Source organism: Oncorhynchus keta, chromosome 6 (genome assembly GCF_023373465.1).
Source record: "Oncorhynchus keta strain PuntledgeMale-10-30-2019 chromosome 6, Oket_V2, whole genome shotgun sequence".
In the NCBI taxonomy this organism is placed as follows: domain Eukaryota; kingdom Metazoa; phylum Chordata; class Actinopteri; order Salmoniformes; family Salmonidae; genus Oncorhynchus; species Oncorhynchus keta.
The window spans coordinates 37,725,727-37,749,255 of NC_068426.1; the positions used below are offsets into that span (position 1 = coordinate 37,725,727).

General features: G+C 42.8%; 1 protein-coding gene across 8 annotated transcripts in view; it reads right to left on the bottom strand.

Moving 5' to 3' along the window:
- The window catches only part of LOC118385489 (microtubule-associated serine/threonine-protein kinase 3-like), a 158,710-nt gene that overhangs the window by 48,135 nt on the left and 87,046 nt on the right, over window positions 1-23,529 (bottom strand). For 4 of the 8 annotated variants that reach the window (XM_052521471.1, XM_052521470.1, XM_052521469.1 and 1 more), the window contains one exon: window positions 15,261-15,341. The exons of 2 other annotated variants lie outside the window; for them this stretch is intronic. In XM_052521471.1, coding sequence (XP_052377431.1) covers window positions 15,261-15,341 — 81 coding nt within the window. Of the gene's footprint in view, window positions 1-10,719; window positions 11,227-15,260; window positions 15,342-16,770; window positions 17,039-23,529 lie in introns of those variants that run through there. 2 more of the 8 variants (XM_035772669.2, XM_035772668.2) reach the window with 2 other exon arrangements.

Below are 23,529 nucleotides of genomic sequence, written 5' to 3' on the forward strand. Positions count from 1 at the left end.
TATTCCAAGAAAAATGAAAAACCCTCTGGGTTTGCGTTAGGATGGAATGGAAAATATGGCACTGTACAACGTGACGGTCGGCAGTACAGTACTGGGCTATTTAGCTAAAGAATCCCCATGTCTTGCGGGCAGGGCACGTGGGAGACCAGAATAATAATAATAACCTTACTGTAACAACAGTTTTAGTAAGTAATACAGAGGTCATGAACAATTATCGGTTTCTATTTAGGCTTATGTCGCCCATTCATTGTCAGAGACACAGTAGGACCCAAAGCATAATCAGTGATCTAACTCCCCCTTGCAGTGCAAGACCAGTGGGTCTGGAGCAATGAAGTGGTGACGCGGGGTACCATACTAAACCACATTACCTCTAATTCCCGTGGCATAAGCTCGCAACTTCTAAAGGAGGATCCACTGAAGGCCAAGGACTCAGCTGCATCAGAGTAGGCTACTACTTTTAGTCTTGAATCTTGGTTGTGTACTACACTACTCAGTGTAGCTCTCCAGTACATTTTTTACCTGAAGTTTTACCTTACTGACCCTTGTCAACAACAAGAATTCTAATTTTTTTAGGCTACTACTTTTAGTCTTGAATCTTTGGTTGTGTACTACACTACTCACTCTGTTTAGCACATGTGAATCCTTAAAGAGATGCTTGGGGCTAAGGTTTAAGAGTGTGAACGATGCTGAGTGGGTGTAGACAAAGAGCTCTCCAGTACATGTACCAAAACAATCAAAGACCATTTTCTCAAGTTGATCAACTTTCAAAGTAGAATTACTTTCTATTGTTCAACAACTTCAGTGTATGATATACCATTTTCTATAATAATAAAAAAATCACCACACATTTAGTCTTCTAAATGCGCAGAAATAGTTTGTAACTGAATGGAAGCAAGTTCCCGCAACAATGTTCCAACATTCAGTGGAAAGCCTTCCCAGAAGAGTGGAGGCTATTATAGCAGCAAAGAGGGGGACCAACTCCATATTAATACCCATGATTTTGGAATGAGATGTTCTACGAGCTGGTGTCCACATACTTTTGCTCTTGTAGTGTGCATATGAAGAGGGTAAAATAGTATGTAAACATTAAAAAGTGACCATTGTTCAGTGATGATGTACCGTTCCTTCAGAAAGTATTCCCAACCCTGGACTTTTTCAAGGTGGGATTAGAATGGATTTAATTGTAATATTTGTCAACAATCAACACAAAATATTCAGTAATGCCAAAGTGGAATAGAAATGATAACATTTGTAAAACATTTATGCAAAAAAAAGAAAACACTACTATATCTTGATCACATAAGTATTTAACCCCCCTGTGGCAATACATGTTAGGATCACCTTTGGCAGCGAATACAGCTATGAGTCTTTCTGGGTAAGTCTCAAAGAGCTTTGCACACCTGGATTGTACAATATTTGCACGTTCTTCAAAAAAATTCTTCAAGCTCTTTTAAGTTCAAAATCGAATTTGTCACATGTGCCAAATACAACCTTACCGTGAAATGCTTACTTAAAAGTTGGTTGTTGATCATTGCTAAACAGACATTTACAAGTTTTGCCATAGATTTTCCAAGCCGATTTAAGTCAAAACTGTAACTAGGCCACTCAGAAACATTCAATGTTGTTTTGGTAACTCTAGTGTATATTTGGCCTTGTGATTAAGGTTATTGCCCTGCTGAAAGGTGAATGTGTCTCCCAGTGTCTGTTGGAAAGCAGACAACCAGGTTGTCCTCTAGGATTTTTCCTGTGCTTACAGTAGTTATATACAGCTTCTTTTTATCCTAAAAAAAAGAACTCCATAGTCCTTGCCGATGACAATCATACCTATAACATGATGCAGCCACCACCATGATTGAAAGTATGAAGAGTGGTACTCAGTAATGTGTTGTGTGGATTTGCCCCAAACATAAGACTTCGTATTCAGGACATAATGATCATTTCTTTGGCGCATTTTTTTACATTTACTTTAGAGCCTTATTGTAAACAAGATGCATGTTCTGTACAGGCTTCCTTCTTTTCACTCTCAATTAGGTTAGAATTGTGGAGCAACTACAATGTTGTTGATTCATCCTCAGTTTTATCTTATCACAGCCATTAAACTCTAATTTATAGTCACCTTTGGCCTCATGGTGAAATCCCTGAGTGGTTTCCTTTCTCTCCTGGAACTAAGTTAGGAAAGACGCCTGTATGTTTGTAGTGACTGGGTCTATTGATACTATTTATACTTTGGATGGTGTAACTTCAACATGCTCAAAGGGATATTCAACGTTAGCTTTATTATATATTTTTTTCACCAATAGGTGCCCGTCTTTGTGAGGCATTGGAAAACCTCCCTGGTCTTTCTGATTGAATCGAAAGTCACTGGTCGACTGAGGCACCTTACTGATAATTCTGTGTGGGGTACAGAGATGAGCTAGTCATTCAAAAATAATTTGAAACAGTATTATTGTGTTTGTTTTACTATCACTCACAGAGCGAGTCCATACAACTTATTATGTGACTTGTTAAGCAAATATTTAACCCTGAATTTATTTAGGCTTGCCATAACAAAGGAGTTGAATACTTATTGACTCAAGGGATTTCAGGCTTACATTTATTCATTTGTAACAATTTCTAAAAACAGAATTTCACTTTCACATTATGGGGTATTGTGTGTAGGCCAGTGATACAAAAAAAATAATACATTTTTAAATCTGGCTGTAACAAAACAAAATGTTCAAAAAGTCAATACTTTCTGAAGGCAACAGTCCCTAAGGTGCAGGGAAGAGTACCGGGCATTTAACAGTCCGATGGCCTGGAGATAGAAGCAGTTTTCAGTCTCTCACAGCTTTGACGCACATGTACTTTCTCCACCTTCTAGATGTTAGCGGGGTGAACAGGCCTCGGGTGGCTGAGGTACTTGATGATCTTCTTGGCCATCCTGTGACACCAGGTACTGTAGATGTCCTGGAGAACAGGCAGTGTGCCCCGGTGATGCATTGTGCTGACCGCACCACCCTCTGGAGAGCCCTGAGCTCGTTGCAATTTCCGTACCAGGTGGTGATACAGCCTGACAGGATGCCCTCAATGGTGCATATTTAGATGTTTGTGAGGGTCTTAGGGGCCAAGATATTTTCAGCCTCATGAGGTTGAACAGGTGCCGTTGCGCCTTCTTCACCACACTGTCTGTGTGAATGGACCATTTCAGCTTATCAGTGACGGAAGCTTTTCACCATCTCCACTACGATCCCGTCAATATGGGTGGGGGTGTGCCCTCTCTGGTGTCTCCTGAAGTCCATGAACATCTTCCAGGCACCAGTCTGCCAGGGCCCTTACCTCCTACCTGTAAGCTGTCTCGTCATTGTTGGCAATCAGAAAACTTGATGATTGCTTTGGAAACGTGCATGGCCACGCAGTCATGGGTGAAAGGGGAGTACAAGAAGGGGCTGAGCATGCACCCTTCTGGGGCCCCTGTGTTGAGGATCAGCATGGCAGAAGTGTTGTTGCCTATTTTCACCACCTGGGATCGCCTGTCAGGAAGTCCAGGGCCCAGTTGCACAGGGCGGGGCTCAGACCCAGGGCCCCAAGCTTAGTGATGAGCTTGGAGGGCATTATGTTGTTGAAGGCTGAGCTGTAGTCGAAGAACAGCATTCTTACATTGGTATTCCTCTTGTCCAGATGGGATAGGGCAGTGTGCAGTGCGATGGCGATATAGTCATCCGTGGATCTGTTGGGGCGATATGCAAATTGTAGTGGGTCTAGGGTGTTGGGCAAGGTGATATAATCCTTAACTAGCATCTCAAAGCACTTCCTGATGAATAGACATTTAGTTCAGTTACCTTCACTTTCTTGGGTACAGGAACAATGGTGGACATCTTGAAGCAACAGACTGGGAGTGATTGAATATGTCCATTAACATTCCAGCCAGCTGGTCTGCACATGCTCTGTGGATGTGGCTTGGGATGCCGTCTGGGCCGGCAGCCTTGCAAGGGTTAATACGCTTAATTGTCTTACTCACGTTGGCCACGGAGAACGAGTTCACAGTCCTCGTGAGCGGCAGTGGCCCACGTCGGCGGCTCAGGGTTTGACTTTCCCTTAACCTCTTGCTCCTACCTGGCACGCAGGCGTCCCATCTAGAGCTCTGGAAATGCAAATGCGCTACGCTAAATGCTAATAGTATTAGTTAAAACTCAAACGTTCATTAAAATACACATGCAGGCTATTGAATTAAAGCTACACTCGTTGTGAATCCAGGCAACAAGTCAGATTTTTAAAATGCTTTTCGGCGAAAGCATGAGAAGCTATTATCTGATAGCATGTAACACCCCAAAAGACCCGCAGGGGACGTAAACAAAATAATTAGCATAGTCGTCGCTACACAAACCACACAAATAAAATATAAAACATTCATTACCTTTGACCATCTTCTTTGTTGGCACTCCTAGATGTCCCATAATCACTATTGGGTCTTTTTTTCGATTAAATCGGTCCATATATAGCCTAGATATCGATCTATGAAGACTGTGATAAACTGAAAAAAATAGCGTTTCATAACGTAACGTCATTTTTTAAAATTCAAAAAGTCGACGATAAACTTTCACAAAACACTTCGAAATACTTTTGTAATGCAACTTTAGGTATTAGTACACGTTAATAAGCGATACAATTCATCAGGAGGCGATGTCAATTCTATAGGTGTCCGTCTCGAAAAAATGTCCGGAGAGAGCTCGACCAAAACATTGATTCCCTTGATTCGGTTAGACCAAGAATCAAAGCTGAATCAAATGACAAGACTCTAGACAACGTGTGGAAGCTGTAGGCACTGCAACCTCGGCCTCATTTAATTCGGTTCACTTTGAACAATTCCTGGAAGTAGCGCAATGATATTTATTTCCATTTTCAGTGATCAGATTTTCCTGCACTTTTCGATGAAACGCACGTTCTGTTATAGTCACAGCCGTGATTTAACCAGTTTTATAAACGTCTGAGTGTTTTCTATCCACACATACTAATCATATGCATATACTATATTCCTGGCCTGAGTAGCAGGGCGCTGAAATGTTGCGCGATTTTTAACAGAATGTTCGAAAAAGTAGAGGGTCGACTTAACAGGCTAATAAGGAGTCCCTTGCACTTTTTTCAAACACACTATTTCCTCCAGAAAACTCTTGAATTTAAAAATATATATTTTTTACGTAAAAACAAAATGTGTCCTTCAAAGAAAATAACTTCCCTACAGTCAAACATGGAGGCAGTTCAGTGATGTTTAGGGGTTGCTTTGCTGCCTCTGGCACTGGAACTTGAACGTGTGCATGGCCTTATGAAATCAGGAAAATACCAAGACATTTTGGAGCGCAATGTCAGACCTAGTGTCATAAAGTTGAGTCTCTGTCGAAGGTCATGGGTCTTCCAGGAGGACAATGACCCCCAAACACACTTCAAAAAACACCCAGGAATGGTTCAAGAAAAAACGCTGGACTATTCTGAAGTGGCCAGCAATGAGTCCAGATCAAAATCCCATTGACAACTTGTAAGAAGGATGGAAGCAGTTTGCACAGCAAACCAGGAGTGGGCCAAACTGCCAGTACAGAGGTGCAGGAAGCACATCGATGGCTATAGGAAGCGCTTGATTGGCTGTGCTACCAAATATTAAGTCAAGGGTGTCAATTTTGTCAAAGCCCTTTAATTTTCAGATTTAAATGGACACACTAAGTTGTGAATTTAAAGAAACAAAGGTTCTGTAATATTAACAGTGAAATAATGAATTGTGGAGACGTCTTGTGTCTGAGCCATTGAATTGCACTTTATCCCTGTACTGTCATTTTGCTTCTGATTGCCTTAAGAGGGAATATTGTAGCTGGTCAGTTGTACACATCCATGTTCCCAGTCACCTTGCCGTGATTAAATGTGGTGGTTAGTGCTTTCAGTTTGGCATATGCCATCTATCCATATTTGGTTTGGATTCGTTCTAATAGTCACAGTGAGAACAACATCCTCTATACACTTCCTGATGAACTCAGTCACCGGGTTAGTGTACACAACGATTCTATTTTCAGAGTCAACCCGGAACATTTCCCATTCCGCATGAACAAAACAATCTTGAAGAATAGATTCCGATTGGTCAGACTAACGTTGAACAGACTTTACCACAGGTACTTCCTGTTTAACTTTCTGCCTATAGGAGGGGAGGCGCAAAATGGGAGGAGATCTGAGGGCAAAGGAGGACCTTGTAGGCTCCCCGGAAGGGGGAGAAGCAATGATCACGAGTGCTCGATGCGCGAGTAGCATAGGAGATGTGTTGATAGGACTTCGGTAGCGTTTTCCTCAGACTTCCTTCAATACATTTCTAAGCTACATTAAATGCGGCCTCAATATATGAGGTTTCCAGTTTGCACAAAGTCTAGTGTAGTTGAGAGCCGTATAAATCGAATAAAATTATCATCTTGGGGAGGTAATGCGGTTGGCATTTGATGGTGAGGTATTCATCCGGATCGGAAGAACAAAAGAACTTGAGTTCCTGTACGTTACCACAATTTGGTCATTGGGAATACTGCTTTTACAGAAATGTTTGTTGAAATTTAAGATTTATTACTTAACAAATATATTCCCATATTGCATGTCCTGTTCACCTCAAAGTTCCTACTTTAGAAATGCTCATCAAATCAAAGTTTATTGGTCGCGTACACAGATTTTTAACATGTTATGGCAGGTGCAGCGAAATGCTTGTGTTTCTAGCTCCAACAGTGCAGTAACACCTAGCTAAATGCTTGTGTTTCTAGCTCCAACAGTGCAGTAACACCTAGCTAAATGCTTGTGTTTCTAGCTCCAACAGTGCAGTAACACCTAGCTAAATGCTTGTGTTTCTAGCTCCAACAGTGCAGTAATACCTAGCTAAATGCTTGTGTTTCTAGCTCCAACAGTGCAGTAATACCTAGCTAAATGCTTGTGTTTCTAGCTCCAACAGTGCAGTAATACCTAGCTAAATGCTTGTGTTTCTAGCTCCAACAGTGCAGTAATACCTAGCTAAATGCTTGTGTTTCTAGCTCCAACAGTGCAGTAATACCTAGCTAAATGCTTGTGTTTCTAGCTCCAACAGTGCAGTAACACCTAGCTAAATGCTTGTGTTTCTAGCTCCAACAGTGCAGTAATACCTAGCTAAATGCTTGTGTTTCTAGCTCCAACAGTGCAGTAACACCTAGCTAAATGCTTGTGTTTCTAGCTCCAACAGTGCAGTAATACCTAGCTAAATGCTTGTGTTTCTAGCTCCAACAGTGCAGTAATATCTAGTGGAAATGCTTGTGTTTCTAGCTCCAACAGTGCAGTAACACCTAGCTAAATGCTTGTGTTTCTAGCTCCAACAGTGCAGTAACACCTAGCTAAATGCTTGTGTTTCTAGCTCCAACAGTGCAGTAACACCTAGCTAAATGCTTGTGTTTCTAGCTCCAACAGTGCAGTAACACCTAGCTAAATGCTTGTGTTTCTAGCTCCAACAGTGCAGTAACACCTAGCTAAATGCTTGTTTCTAGCTCCAACAGTGCAGTAACACCTAGCTAAATGCTTGTGTTTCTAGCTCCAACAGTGCAGTAACACCTAGCTAAATGCTTGTGTTTCTAGCTCCAACAGTGCAGTAACACCTAGCTAAATGCTTGTGTTTCTAGCTCCAACAGTGCAGTAACACCTAGCTAAATGCTTGTGTTTCTAGCTCCAACAGTGCAGTAACACCTAGCTAAATGCTTGTGTTTCTAGCTCCAACAGTGCAGTAACACCTAGCTAAATGCTTGTGTTTCTAGCTCCAACAGTGCAGTAACACCTAGCTAAATGCTTGTGTTTCTAGCTCCAACAGTGCAGTAACACCTAGCTAAATGCTTGTGTTTCTAGCTCCAACAGTGCAGTAACACCTAGCTAAATGCTTGTGTTTCTAGCTCCAACAGTGCAGTAACACCTAGCTAAATGCTTGTGTTTCTAGCTCCAACAGTGCAGTAACACCTAGCTAAATGCTTGTGTTTCTAGCTCCAACAGTGCAGTAACACCTAGCTAAATGCTTGTGTTTCTAGCTCCAACAGTGCAGTAACACCTAGCTAAATGCTTGTGTTTCTAGCTCCAACAGTGCAGTAATATCTAGTGGAAATGCTTGTGTTTCTAGCTCCAACAGTGCAGTAACACCTAGCTAAATGCTTGTGTTTCTAGCTCCAACAGTGCAGTAATACCTAGCTAAATGCTTGTGTTTCTAGCTCCAACAGTGCAGTAATACCTAGCTAAATGCTTGTGTTTCTAGCTCCAACAGTGCAGTAACACCTAGCTAAATGCTTGTTTCAGTAACAGTAACACCTAGCTAAATGCTTGTGTTTCTAGCTCCAACAGTGCAGTAACACCTAACTAAATGCTTGTGTTTCTAGCTCCAACAGTGCAGTAACACCTAGCTAAATGCTTGTGTTTCTAGCTCCAACAGTGCAGTAACACCTAGCAATACAAAACAAAACCCAAAAAGTAAAAAGAAAGAATCACATTTCTGTATTAGAAAGAGTGGATAACGCCACAACACAAATACCCAGCACGGCACTTCAGATGTCTCAATGGTTCATCACAGATAAAAGTATAACAAAAACAGATAATGTTTGTTTTTCATAATAACGTGGAGTTCTATATGGTACACTTCTATTCATATTACACACAACTGGGAATAAACCCATTCTAGTTCATCCCAGTTCAGGACATGACCATACGGTAGTTCTGTGCACTGTTCTGTGGTCTCCTTACATGGGACAGCATCCCTCCCATCTGATCTCAACCGAGAAAGCTCGGCTCCCCACATAATCAAATCACTTACTACTGATATTATGCCTATTCACTCACAGCAATCCCTCTAGTTCAGTTAACTTTGACCCTGCCCATTTTGGCTCCAATCCATTTCAGGTGCAGCAACGAAAGACCTGCTGCAGCTGGCTCAAAACAAAGCAGCACACCTTGCCATTAAATGCACAGAACAAACATTAACAACATTCATGGTTGAGGAGAAATGTACTACTTCTCTTTTTAAGAAACATTTCTGTTAAAAAATGCCTAACCGCGTGTATAATCTAGTTGCGTTCCCTTCAAACAGGCATACATACCCCACCCGACATTCCACTATGGGTTACTTCACGGTACCCAAACCAAAAACAGATTTAACATGTCCCTCAGTTATGTATAGAGCCATGTCATCGTGGAATGCTCTGCCAGCTTACTTAGGCAAAAAGCACATTTAGCTTAAAAAAACCCAGATAAAGACATCTTGTATCACAGCACCTGTCCTCTTTCTAAAGATCTAATTTAACTGTACTGTATATACGAATGCAAATATGTACAGTATATACTGTATGAATAGAATGTAAATAGAATTTTAGTTGTCTCTTGGTGTCTTTCCAATATACACTGTGAACAACATGTGAAGTGTTGGTCCCATGGCCACAATCAACACTATGAGAAGGAGATGTGTCGCGCTGCATGAGGCAAATGGTGGTCACACCAGATACTGACTGGTTTTCTGATCCACACCAGATACTGACTGGTTTTCTGATCCATGCCCCTACCTTATTTTAAAACTATCTGTATTCCCAGTCATGTAAAATCCATAGATTACGGCCTAATGTCCTTATATGAATTGTAACTCAAGTAAAATTTTAAAAAATGCATTTACGTTTTTGTTGAGTATATACCTCTTATTTTATCTTGTATTTTGAATTCAACGTAATACCTTATGTTGTTCTGGTCTACAACTGTTCTGAACTTTGTCATGTATTTCTAGGTTTTATGTGGAACCCAGGAAGAGTAGCTGCTGTATGTGCAGTAGCTAATGGGGATCCTAATAAACTAAACAGCCTCTTATCTCAATTTGTTTCAGTTACTCCTATAAATCTATGTCTTTATACTGAAAAAAGCCCCCTGGTGATTTTCTGATAAAAGGAATAGATTACAGAGTGCAGTACAGCATGTCCTGAATATGCAGAGTAGTGAGGACATCATCTGATATGAAGCCGTTCTTTAGTACAAAATAGGTCAACCCGTGGAGCACTGCATCGTCCAGAGGTTTGTAAGTTACATCGCGCTCTTCCTCACACGCACTTGGTCCAGTCCCTCCTGAAAGTCGTATTATGTGAGGAAGAGCGCGATGTAACTTACAAACCTCTGAACGATGCAGTGCTACAGAGAGAAGAATTTTCATATTGTATGAAGCTCAAACTCCACCCATAACCTTAAAGACACACCTACAGTATTCATGGGAAAAGTTTGTGGCTTCTGTTCTGAGGTAACAGATGAGAGGTACCAGATATCACATTTCACGTCATATTCCTAAAAGTCAACACTCCCCTGTTCCACCTTAAGGAGACAGGTTACTCATACTCCTTTATATAGAGTGCATGGCCCACGAGATACTGCCTTGAAAGCAATCAAACACTCAACTGGCGTTACAGTGCCACAAGGCTCAATCACACACAATACGTAGGCAGTAACACCCAACTTATTGTCCCGGGTCAACGTCAGCATAAAACAGCTTAGATGACCCCGGCAACAACACATTCGCTACTGGTCACTCACTGGTCTGTCCAAATCAAAAGGTAGTAGAATAGGCTTGCTCTTCTACTCATCTCTGAATTCTTCAAACAACTCTGGCTACAAAGTCCCAAGTAGCCTACATATGACCGATAGAAGAACCAAGCCTACACTCACCGAACAAAACACACAGTTTGTCATCAAGGTTACCTTTTGGATCGTCTGAGCCTGGCCCTGCTGAGAAAGTGTGGCACGGTAAAATTGGAGAGAACCGTCCACAGACTGGAGTCCGACATTGTGCCAAAGTCATGCCAGCCCCTTCCAGGAAACGGGACGTGGACTGGGGGTCTCAAAAGACCCGGCGATGAGAAGCGCCGGGTGTCATGAACATGGGGGGCAACCCGTCCCCTACAACAACAGTCCCGGCGACAAGCGCCAACACTTGAACAGCCCCCATCCTCCTCCAAGGCTCCAAACTTACTCTGCTGCTCGGACACATCTGCAGCCAGCTGCGGCATACACACACTGCAGCGTCCTTTAAGTGCAGTTCTAAAAAACAAAAAAAGTACTCCAGGGAACACTGTTTGATTCAGGTCAGCTTATAAGCCTCTACGACCGGGATATAACACCTTATAAAAGCTGACTTTTGCTTTCCCTTTCTCTGTGCGTTGGTTTCCAGATCCCATACAGTCACTCACCCCCCTCTCTCTCGCTCTCTCCCTACCAGCTCAACATGCTCCATATCATGTAACAGGCGGCATCTACCACTCCGCGTCCCAAGCGGGGGGGGAGTCAGAGCAGTGCTGCATCACCAGCAGACATTGCGGTACATTCACAGCTTTCGCAATCTGGCTCCCCTCCAAAATGCCTCATGGGCTGGCCGATCTTAAGCAGGTCCCGTTTGAAATGGAAAACGCTGTGCTTTTCCACGGTTGTCCTCTATTAAAGGCAGCCAGGCTTCCCCCCCCTCTCTCTTCCATAGTTCATCCTTCCTACAGTTTGTTCTTAAAGCAGGCAGTGAGACAGAGGCTGACTCACTTCATGACAGACAATCTCATCTTAACTCCTGCCACCCTTTGATCCCATTGTCTCATGCCCACTGGACTATCTTAAAGGAAGATAACAGGCCACATACAGGGGACTATAGGTAAACAAGTGGGTCAGATGAGACACACATGCGCGTACACACAGACACGGGCGCGCACACACACAGACTCGCACACATACACACACTCTTGGCAGTTGGTTGAGATCAGCTTGCACGTTTGTTTGTGAGAAGGGCGGCTAGGCAGGCAGTTGGGTAGGAGGAGAGGCATGCAGTCACACACTCCACAGCAGATAGCATGGCGGGAGTCAACAGTGAGGTCAGCCAGGTTCATGTTACATTGTGTATGCTCCACCTGAAGAGCCTCGGGAGATACATAACACTCCCTGAGGGGAAATAGAGACACCCATTGACACCCAGTCAGGGACACGGAATGGGATCCAATCACAGGACACAGGCATTGATTGACAACTGATGCAGTTCTCCAAACAGTGGCCAAAGTCCAACGTCCAGACAGTTTTTCCTAGAACCACGTGACCTGGCCAGGAAGTACTCCTGGCACTATCTATAGATACTGTAGCAAGTCCCTGCAATGAACACAAAAAGATAATTTTTTGAGTCATACAATCAGGTTCAATCAAATTACCTGACCAAGAAAAACTCTGCGCTCTGGTCAGACCATGTGCTTTCAGAGAGCTCTAGCCAATAGTCATAAGCATTGCTGATAACAAGGTCACATGCGCTGTAAAACCCCAGGGTCCCTCGTCAGGACCTGTGATAGAACACCTTCTTAAAATGTGAAGCAGTGATGCTGACGTCAGGTAGTCATGCAGGCCTCCCAGCCCCCCCCTCAGAGCTCTGTGTCCCGGTAGAGTGATGTGACAGGCCCAGCCCAGCACTAATTATGGCCCTGCTCTGCTTCTGTGCTCCAGATAAAAGAGGGTGATTTCAAAGGCACAACCACCGTTAATGGTAAACTGATTCCGTTATTAGATGGAGATGTGCAGACTAGTCAGAAGATCAATTTGAGGTTAAACTTTATTGGAAGCGTATTTAAATGATGTCTGTAGAGGTGCACTTTAAAGCTGGTGGTTTATAGATTTTTTTTTAAACATTGAGGTTTCTGCAGTCCGACAGACAATATAATATACACAATGTTATTAAAATGTGAATAAATATATTTGAATGATAAATGAACTATAATGGGAAAGCGGCTACATTCTGATTGGTGTTGACCTCAAACTACAGTTTACTAGAAAAACTTGGACTCAATTAAATATATTTGAATATGCACATAATAGAAACATGGTGTCAGTACATTAGACTAAAAGGAAGGACTAATAAGAAGGGAAGTGGTCTGGTTTGATGTGCTAATTCTCTTGCCCATAACTTACAGTAATGGGTTTAAAATATTTGGGGGGAAATGATACATTCTGTGCAGCACAGCAATTAGCCGAGTCGAGTAATCTCCCCTAATTCATTAATCCTGATTAAAGTTCACCATGTTCTCTGGAATCACTGTGAAACATCATTGTCCTGATGGCTGATATTACACATGGGGGAATTCTGACTGACACCAGATACTTGACATCAAAGGCTTTATTCTGAAGCTGGATTAGCTGATGGATACCCAGTCTGCCCTTGCTGGTTAGCCTAGCGAGTAATTATATCCTTTTCTCATTGACTGGTTAGCATTAGCAAGCTACTATAGCAACTGTGATTTGCCTTTTGTTTCTTAATGGGAAGACATGACCGGACTACCAAAATGGTTGAAAACTTGTTGTAGCTAGTAAAACAAATTCTAACAGGGCAATATTGTGGAATAAATGTACAAAAGCAAACTGGAAAAAAACTAGCTAGCAGTAGCAGCTAACGCTAAAATAGCTCTGGCAAGCATGCTCATTATCTGAGGGGTTCACTAGTCAGTGTGAAGACCTTCCCATTGGTTACCCACAGTGTGACACTAACAGTAACCAGCAGACGACACAAGGCATAATTCAAATACACATTACAGTTCAGAGTGACATTTCATATAAACAAATATATGCCAACATTTTACAAAATGCAGATAGGAGGTAAGAGTAGCATCAAAGATGTGATGTTTTTAGAGATTAGCCACTTTCCTACAAAATTCTCAATTAAGATATTTCCTAGTTTCAACTATGAACAGTATGCTACTGTACGGCATAAATGTTGCAAGCTTTGTGGAAGTGAATAACTTCAATGTTAAACTACTGCTCTTCTCAATGGAGCTGTAAGAGAGTAGCTAGCAGCACAATATGTGGTCAGAGGTGACGCGAGGGGGCATTCTGCTACTTATTGATAGACAACTGTCTTTCATGCCGTTCGTATCTGGCGTCAACACATGCATCGCCAATGGATTTATAAAAAAAGTATAGCAGACTTTATGAAGAATATTAATGTCCGTTAAATATTAATCGACGACATGAGTCCACTCCAAACATCACAAAACAGTAACCACGACATCATTTATACTACAAAGGCTGTTATCAATAAAACATGAGCATGAAACTGATGCACACATGTGAATAAATATGAGTAATTTCCAGAATTTAGAATGGATACTGCCTCCACCGTGCTCTCTTGAACTTGACTAATTCAAGTCATCTGTAGCATATCAATCACACAAGAAAAACAGCATGTTTTCCAGAAAGGATGAACTCTTTATCCTTTTGTTATGTCCTTCTCATTACAACCAAAGTTGTAGGAGGGGAGAAAACTAGGGGTCATGTAAACATTAATGAGCCAAAATGGCTAATACAACAAAAGTAGGGTTCGAGCTCAATGACCCAGTTGAATATGCGAAACCAGATGAACCTACTCCAGGAACAAAAGGCTGATTCACGGCGGCTCGCCATGCGACACATCAAGAGACAGGGAAGAGGACAGTGTGACCTGCTATCTCCGACATCATTAGTGTGCTACGCGGAGAGGAGAGGATTTAGGGAGAGCGAGAAGTGGAGGAAACACTCAGGGAGACAGCCATACCACCCCGCCCCCTCCGTCACTCCTCCAGATGATACAGTCTTGACATGCATCAGCCACAGTAGCAAGACTCAAAGGCCCATTTGACCAGATACAGGTTCCATCTAAATCCATTTTGCTATTGGCCAACACGGGCGGTAGCGGACCTCATTTTGGGGAAAGGGTGGGTGTGTGTTGATCTAAGGTTTCAGTTGGCTCCAATGTCGAAAGGACTTAACTTACTTGGATGGTTGGAAGGTCATACATGTTGACGTCTAAAACAAGAGGTATAGAGCAAACAACAGCAATGGAAAAAAACGTATGCAACATTGTGACCTAAAATCACTGTATGACCCTTTTCTTTCAAATGCATTTTCTAATAAATCAATCAAGCATGGGGATTCTGACCATTCCCCACTTTGAAGAATTGCAAAATGCCACAAATCCTTCTTTGCACTTGAAAGAGAAGCCTCAAAACCAGACTATAGAAAAGGAGTAAGGTGAAGGAGACACTAAGAACATTATATAAGCACTCTATCCTCTTCCATCAAAGCTGCACCAAAGGAAACCGATTTCAGAGAGAAAAAAAAACACCTCTCTGTTATGACAAACTACTGATCGCATGGACTATCGACTCACACCTTTCACAGTCCAGCATGGATTTCCCTCAACCCACAAATACAAAATTAACATGATGGTCAAAGAAGCTCGTGACGCTTACCTCCAAAAATGAAATGCGTGCAACGGGCTGAGAGGGCTGCAAGGACTTGTGGGTGTCGGGCTCAAGCTTCGGGGAGTGAGGCTGGAAGTTAAAAGTAAGTTTTGTAAATAGTGATTCTTTTAGCACGCGTCCACGTTTGCACAGGACGGACAATGGCTACTTTAACTTAGAAGCCCTGTGAAGTGATTTGGGCTAATGTATGCAGTCACGTACCCTGTCCTGCTAGCTAGCTGACAAACGTTAACCACAGAGCAGCAGCAGCAGCAGCAGCAGCAGCAGCAGCAGCAGCAGCAGAGCTTTGAAATTAAACTAAATTGTGTTTTGGAAATAGGTTACCAAGGTACTTGTCTGTTCACGCAACACAGGTTTAGCATCTTCGAGGATTAGAGACTTTGTTTGGTGCTTGAGGCTTGCTAGGCTTAAGCGATTATCATAAAAAGCATCCATACTATGCACACACACACACACACACACACAGGAGGTGGAGAGTGAAACCTGAAACAGGCGCACAGTGCAACATAAATCCTACTTGAAATCTGAAGGATTACCCAAGGCTATGAGAAAACAGAAAAAAACCTCTAAAGTAACTTCACTGGAAAGAAAGCTTCTTAAGATGTGAAGGATGTCTTTCAGCCCTCCAAACCACTGCCTGTTTACTTTGTGTAATTCATGGCACTTAGTAGACACAATCAAAATGTATTAGCAAATAACAGCACAGTGCATCTGAATAGTCCACGATTAAACACTAGACCTTCCATAGAGCTGCAGAATTGACCTTCCTGTCAGTGACGACACTGAACTGGATCTAAATCAGATGTGTAGGCTACGTATATGCCGAGTTAGCAATACCTAAACTTGCGCCAGCAGAAGTCTCGGAGGACGCAAACAAACATGTGCCTTGGTGACCCGAGAGAACCCAATCGACTGCCTTCGCAAGTCATTACACAAAGAACAGATCTGTGTGATGTGCAACAGGACCAACAGGGCCATGGCGGAGTGTTTGTTGTTTGGGTCTCAGGCCCAGCAGATTCCTGTCACTGGTAGCAGGCGGGATCTGTTATCCAACATAAAAACAAGGCCTTGGGTATGAGGCCACTCCACTGGCCATCAACTTATTGATCATGCGTCGCAAAAGCCTGACATTTAATCATCACTGTATTGTGTGTCCATGTGTGTGGGTGTGTCAGTGGGTTTCATCGCAACCAAACAGAGGTTGTGTGGCAGTCCTCTGCTTGACACACACAGCAACACACACACACACACTGTCCCCGTCACTATCACTACAGAGGATTTTACGTGACACATCCTACCGTGTACACTGCTACAGTGCTGCTGCTGCTGCTGCTGTATGTGGCAATGCTGCATGATGCTAAACGCTCCACAATGCTACTAGCTGGAGAGAAAAGGAAAACAGGAGGTGCAACGGCAGAGACCAACGAAGCCGTCTGCTGCAGTGTGGAGCAGCGGTGCGGTCACCAACCCCAAAGAAGAAGATAAGGAAAATACTCACTCCAACGTCAGTCCCGGAATCCTCAGCCTCTCCCGCTGGGCTTTCATGGCTGAACTGTGCTCGCTTGCTCTATGGTGCACATGCTATATTCACACCGCTCAGCCACATAGCCACCCCCCCTTATTCCCTACACTGAGCCGACAAAGAGTCAGAGCCAGCCACCACCATAGAGGAATGGGGCTAGTCTAACTCTCTCCTCTGACAAAAAGAGGGGGGAGGGGAAAGAAAAGGGGTAACGACAACACGCAGCTTGTTTCAGGTCCTTCCACCACGTTCCACCTTGAGGCTGTCAGAGGAGATCGCCAGCCTGAGGTGGGAGAGAGGGAAGGAGGGTACGGAGGCAGGACAATACCCCCTTTTCCCCCTCCCCTGACACACACACTCCCCCCTCCACTTGGCAAACACACACACACTCGGGCTCGCTCATTGGAGTCCCCCCCTCCACTGACTGGTGATTCACTACAGCAAGAGCAAAACTCGGAATATATTCATCCTCTATGCAGTCTATCCTTTCCATCACGTCATCATGACTGATCCTGACACCACAAGGTGCCCTCTCAGCACACGATGTCAATGCAGGGCTACATTCATTTACATATCTCCTCCATTCAAAACCACCACATTAAATGCACTCAGAGTGATGTCATACTAGAAACTGTGCACCCGACGTAAGTCATTTCAAACGGTTTATTTCCAATAGATATTCAGAATAAAGCAATGGATGAGAAGCAGTCATTTTCGGGGAGTCAAAGTGCATACCTCAGAGAGGTAATACGCAGAAAGATCCCCCTACCTACCCCCTCCCTCCCTTCACCCCTGCAGTGTTTTAGTACACCCCTGGGGCAAGTGCTTATTCACCGATAACACACACCCTGACGTGTATCATACGCTACTTACTGTTGTACAATATGTATTGTGAAACAATCATGATGTACTGTATGTAACATATACTGAATCAATAACTACATTATTGATAGTCTGTCATGATGATGATATACTGGAGGATCATTCAGAAAACACCCAGGGAGAGAATATCAGTCACATCAAAACACACTTCATGTTGTGATTATTGGCTACAAGCTGTGCCGTCAAGAGGTCTGTAGTCCAAAACTTTTCTCTGGAAGCACATTTTTATAGAATGATGAGAAAGTCGGAGAGAAAGAGCCGGCCAACAGTACAGTCAACTGTTTCCAGGACTACTTCCAAACAGCCTATCACAGAGTGCACAGCGCACCAGACAGAAAATGCACTAATGCCGCACTTCAGCAAACCTATCAATGGTTTATTACCGGGAGCCAGGTTCTCGGAACTCAGCACTACTGCAGATGACAGAGAGCATTGCATCAGCTTCAGCTCAACCAGTAGCACAGGCAGGCGAACAGGCAGTAGATTAACTGGGGTGTGATAAGAGGAACCAGTTATGTACCTCTACTTTTGCAGAACACAGGCAATGCAGGCCTCATACACTATATGACCAAAAGTAAGTGGACACCTGCAAGTCAAACATCTCATTCCAAAATCATGGACATTAATATTGAGTTGGTCCCCACTCTTCTGGGATCCATACTCTAGATGTTGGAACATTGCTGCGGGGACTTGCTTCCATTCAGCCACAAGAGCATTAGTGGGAGTGGTAGCGGTGGTTGAGGTCAGGGCTCTGTGCAGGCCTGTCAAGCTCTTCCCCACCAATCTCTACAACCATTTCTGCAAGGACCTCGCTTTGTGCTCAGGGCATTGTCATGCTGAAACAGGATGAAATTGTTGCCACAAAGTTGGAAGCAAAGAATCGTCTAGAATGTCAATGCTGTAGCGTTAAGATTTCCCTTCAATGGAACTAAGGGGCCTAGACCGAGCCATGAAAAACAGCCCCAGACCTTTATTCCTCCTCTTCCAAACGTTATAGTTGGCACTACGCATTCGGGCAGGTAGCATTCTCCGGGTATACGCCAAACCCAGATTCGTTAGTCAGACTGCCAGATGGTGAAGCGTGATTCATCAGAGAACGCGTTTCCAATGCTCCAGAGTCCAATCGCGGTAAGCTTTTCATCACTACGGCCGATGCTTGGCATTGTGCACGGTGAGTGTGCGGCTGCTCGGCCATGGAAACCCATTCCACGAAGCTCCCGACGAACAGTTATTGTACGTTGCTTCCAATGGCGGTGCCACGGTGAAAGTACGAGCTCTTCAGTAAGGTAATTTTACTGACAATGTTTGTCTATGGAGATTGCATGGCTGTATGCTCAATTTTATACACCTATCAGCAACAAATCCAGTAATTTGAAGGGGTGTCCACATACTTTGTTTGTACAGTACCAGTAAAAAGTTGACACCTACTCATTCAAGTGTTTTTCTTTATTTTTACTATTTTCTACATTGTATAATAATAATAGTGAAGACATCAAAACTATGAAATAACACATGGGCTCATTTCGTATCCAAAAAAAGTGTTAAACAAATCAAAATACATTTTATATTTGAGATTGTTCAAAGTAGCCACCTTTGCCTTGATGAACAGTTTGCACACTCTTGGCATTCTCTATACCAGCTTCACCTGGAATGCTTTTCCAACAGTCTTGAAGGAATTCCCACATATGCTAATCCCTTGTTGGCTGCTTTTCCTTCACTCTGCAGTCCAACTCAATCCAAACCATCTCAATTTGGTCATCAGATGCAGCACGCCACCACTCTCCTTCTTGGCCAAATAGCCCTTACACAGCCTGGAGGTGTGTTTTGGATCATTGTTCTGTTGAAAAACAAATTATAGTCCCACTAAGCGCAAACCAGATGGGATGGCGTATTGCTGCAGAATGCTGTGGTAGCTATGCTGGTTGTGTATCTTGAATTCAAAATAAATCACTGACAGTGTCACCAGCAAGGCACCCCCACACCATCACACCTCCTCCGCCATGCTTCACGGCGAGAACCACACATGCGTTCACCTACTCTGCATCTCAAAAATCTCATCAGACCAAAGGACAGATTTCCACTGGTCTAATGTCCATTACTCGTGTTTCTTGGCCCAAGCAATTCGCTTCTTATTGGCATCATTTAGTAGTGCTTTCTTTGAAGCAATTTGACCATGAAAACCTGATTCACTTAGTCTCCTCTAAACAGTTAATGTTGAGATGTGTCTGTTACTTGAACTCTGAAGCATTTATTCGGGCTGTAATCTGAGGTGCAGTTAACGCTAATGAACTTATCCTCTGCAGCAGAGGTAGCTCTGGGTCTTCCTTTCCAGTGGCAACCCTCGTGAGAGACAGTTTCATCATAGCGCTGAGAGTTTTTGCAACTGCACTTGAAGAGACTTTCAAAGTTGTTGAACTTTTCCAGATTGACTGACCTTCATGTCTTAAAGTAATGGACTGTCGTTTCTCTGTGCTTATTTGAGCTGTTCTTGCCATAATATGGACTTGGTCTTGTACCAAATAGGGCTGTCTTCTGTATACCACCCCTACCTGGTCACAACACAACTGATTGGTTGATATGCATTTCCAGAAAAACGAAATTCCACAAATTAACAAGGCACACCTGTTAATTTAAATGCATTCCAGGTGACTACCTCATGAAGCTGGAACAGAGAATGCCAAGAGTGTGCAAAGCTGTCATCAAGGCAAAGGGTGGCTACTTTGAAGAAACTCAAATATAAAATATATTTGGGTTTGTTTTACACTTTTTTGGTTACTACATGATTCCATATGTGTTATTTCATAGTTCTAAAATGTTTGAAAATAGTAAAAATAAAGAAAAACCCTGTAATGAGAAGATGTCCAAACTGACTAGTACTGTATATAGTGTACCAGCAGCAGCTCTGAGCTCTAATCATTCATAAGGAGTCATTGTGACTCCACAAGGGCAGCCGGCAACACTCACTCAATCTGGTTCATTCAGAGTTTAGCGTCTTTTGAAAGTAATCGACAGTGTGGATGACAGTCGATGAACGTGGAAAAGTAAAGGAGTCACAATGAAGGGGCGGGGGGGGGGGGTAAAAATGACAAAATACATTTAGCTTTGTGGTTCCCTCCACCTTAGATCATAGGAACAATATCTGGCTCTATTATAGTAAGAATCAAATCTCTTCCATGCCCAAGGGTACCTCTTTACAATTAAATTGGTGCCATTAGTGCCATTAGTCTTACCCACTATAAGGTGTATATATAAGCACCCTTGGACATATCCAAACACATTGTTAAGAAACTTTTTTTTTTTTTTGAGAAACCTTGAATACCCAATCTGACTAAGATTTTTTTTCTTCAGTCAAACTCTAATGAACATTATTAGTCTTTGCTATTGTCAAAACGTCATCTGACTGTCCTGCTGAGTTTATTCACTTTTTGTTGGGTGTTCATTCTAGGCTGTGTTCTGGCCCCTCAGATACACCGTCAACACAACCGACGACTAGAGACAGACATTAATCATACATATGGTGGGCTTGTTATATCGGACATGTCATAAATCACCAACACGCTGCCCAACGATACTTATTGAAATATTATTTGACAATGCCGGAGATATGCATCAATAAGGCATTATTCCAATTACAATCTCTCATGTGCAACCAACTCAGAAAGAGTACAGTGAAAATGATCTCCCCTGTCAGATTCTCTGTGTTGCTGTACCCTACTTTCTCTCCATTGTACCTTTTGCAAATAGGTGCAGCTGGCCTGTATTTGCGGTACAGAACAAACACAGGAAATGGCTGCCTATGAACACAAAGAATGGGAGAGGAGGCTAGAGGGGGCTTTAGTTGGCCCTAAGCACCCATGCGATTGTGAAGTCGCCAGTTGTCAAATGACACTGTTGAAGTGTTTTCCAAAACTCTAGACCCAAAAGCAAACCAGGGCCAATGGCCATCAAATTATACAGCTCACTACTCTCTGTGGGCTTAAACTCAACTTGAAATCCTAGCACATCACAAAGAAAAGGTGATTACATTAATGTCCCTGTTAGGATTCAACCCTAGAAATCTAAACCACCACAGCAAGTAAGCGTTGTCCAATTGCACAGCATATACATTAGGATCATTGAGATGTGCCGACTGTCTCAATTTCCAACACTTGCGTGTGATCTATTTCTAGTTATTTAATTGTACCACGCACAAGCCTGTAAGTTATTAAGGTCGCCCTATGAATAGAAGACAATAAACACTTAGCGTAGATGACTGGAAATCAAACCTCTGATCTATTTTGAGTGTACACACAACAAATTGTCTTGGAACTACCCCGATTCCCTTTTCATTGAAAAAGCTGTAGATTTAAATCAGAGCTTTGTTTGGGAATGTCAACAAGACCATCTTTTTCAGGACCTACATTTTATTACCCAACAAATGTCATCTGTTCCATAAATAGATGAACACTGACATATTCTTCAAAACAACATTCAGGAAAAAGAGGGCAATATGTGACCCCAACGATGCCATCACCATTGATGCCAGAGGGTTTATGACATATTTCTCATAAACCTTCAATTTCTCTTCTTAAAAATAGAGCCTAACCACACTGCTAACCTTATGCCTAACCCTAACCACACTGCTAACCTTATGCCTAACCCTAACCACACTGCTAACCTTATGCCTAACCCTAACCACACTGCTAACCTTATGCCTAACCCTAACCACACTGCTAACCTTATGCCTAACCCTAACCACACTGCTAACCTTATGCCTAACCCTAACCTTAAACGATGACTAAAAAAAGCACATTTTAACGATAGTCTTTTTATTTGTTTATTGTGGCTGTGCATCTAGTTCACCTTCAAAGGTGGTCCCCAGCCATGCACCCATCTATTAGTGTAGGGGTTCCTAAACTTTTTTGGCCCGCAAACCCGTTTACTGTAGATATCTTTTTAAATGTGCAATCCCCCCGGGAAAAAAGTTGCGTAATCAACGGCCAATGTTTACTTTTGACGATGTTCTTCTCCCCCCTGTCTGATTTAGTGCCTGGTCTTGTCCACTCAGTTCTAATGAGACTTTTGGGCCTTGTAGAGGGAAACAGAAGACAAACACGTGTTCCTGAGAGCCTTAACTTTGAGTGATAGGGTCATAATATTTTGTAACTTAAACCGTTCAAAAGGATAGCGCCACACACCGATGTTTTTTACATCCTCATCTAGTGGCTACAGGAGGTTACTGACGTAACCCGGTTCTATGAACCAAGCACCATTTTTATTTGTATATATATATATATATTTTTTTTTCATAGTTTCTCTCGCAACCCCATTTTCAAATCAGGTGACCCCATATGGGGTCACGACCCCTAGTTTGGGAAAGGCTGTATTAGTGGGTGACCTCTTTGTGGTTCCCTTCTGCTGCACTGGCAGGTAGAGCAGCATGGTGTCAGAGTCAAATCCTTCCCCCATAGTAAAGCATCCCACACAGACCCATCAGAATAGGCATGAAATACACAGGAGATTGATGTCCAAAGCTGAAGAGGACCAAACATGTTGGACCATGACATTCTCACATGAAACAAATAGCTGGGTGATTCCTTTTGTGTTTTCAAATCACACTTTATATTGAGGATTTACCTGCATTCATAAACGGATAAGGGAAAGGGGGATACTTAGTCAGTTGTACAACCGAATGTCTTCAACTGAAATGTGTCCTCCGCATTTAACCCAACACCTCTGAATCAGAGCGGTGTGGCTGCCTTAAAAGGTACTGTTGGTGCAAATAGAGTTGACGCCATTCAACTATAATCCTAGTGCTCCTGCTGTTACTTTGCCCTAGCCTGCAGACAGACGTGGCAACTGACTTAATCCAAT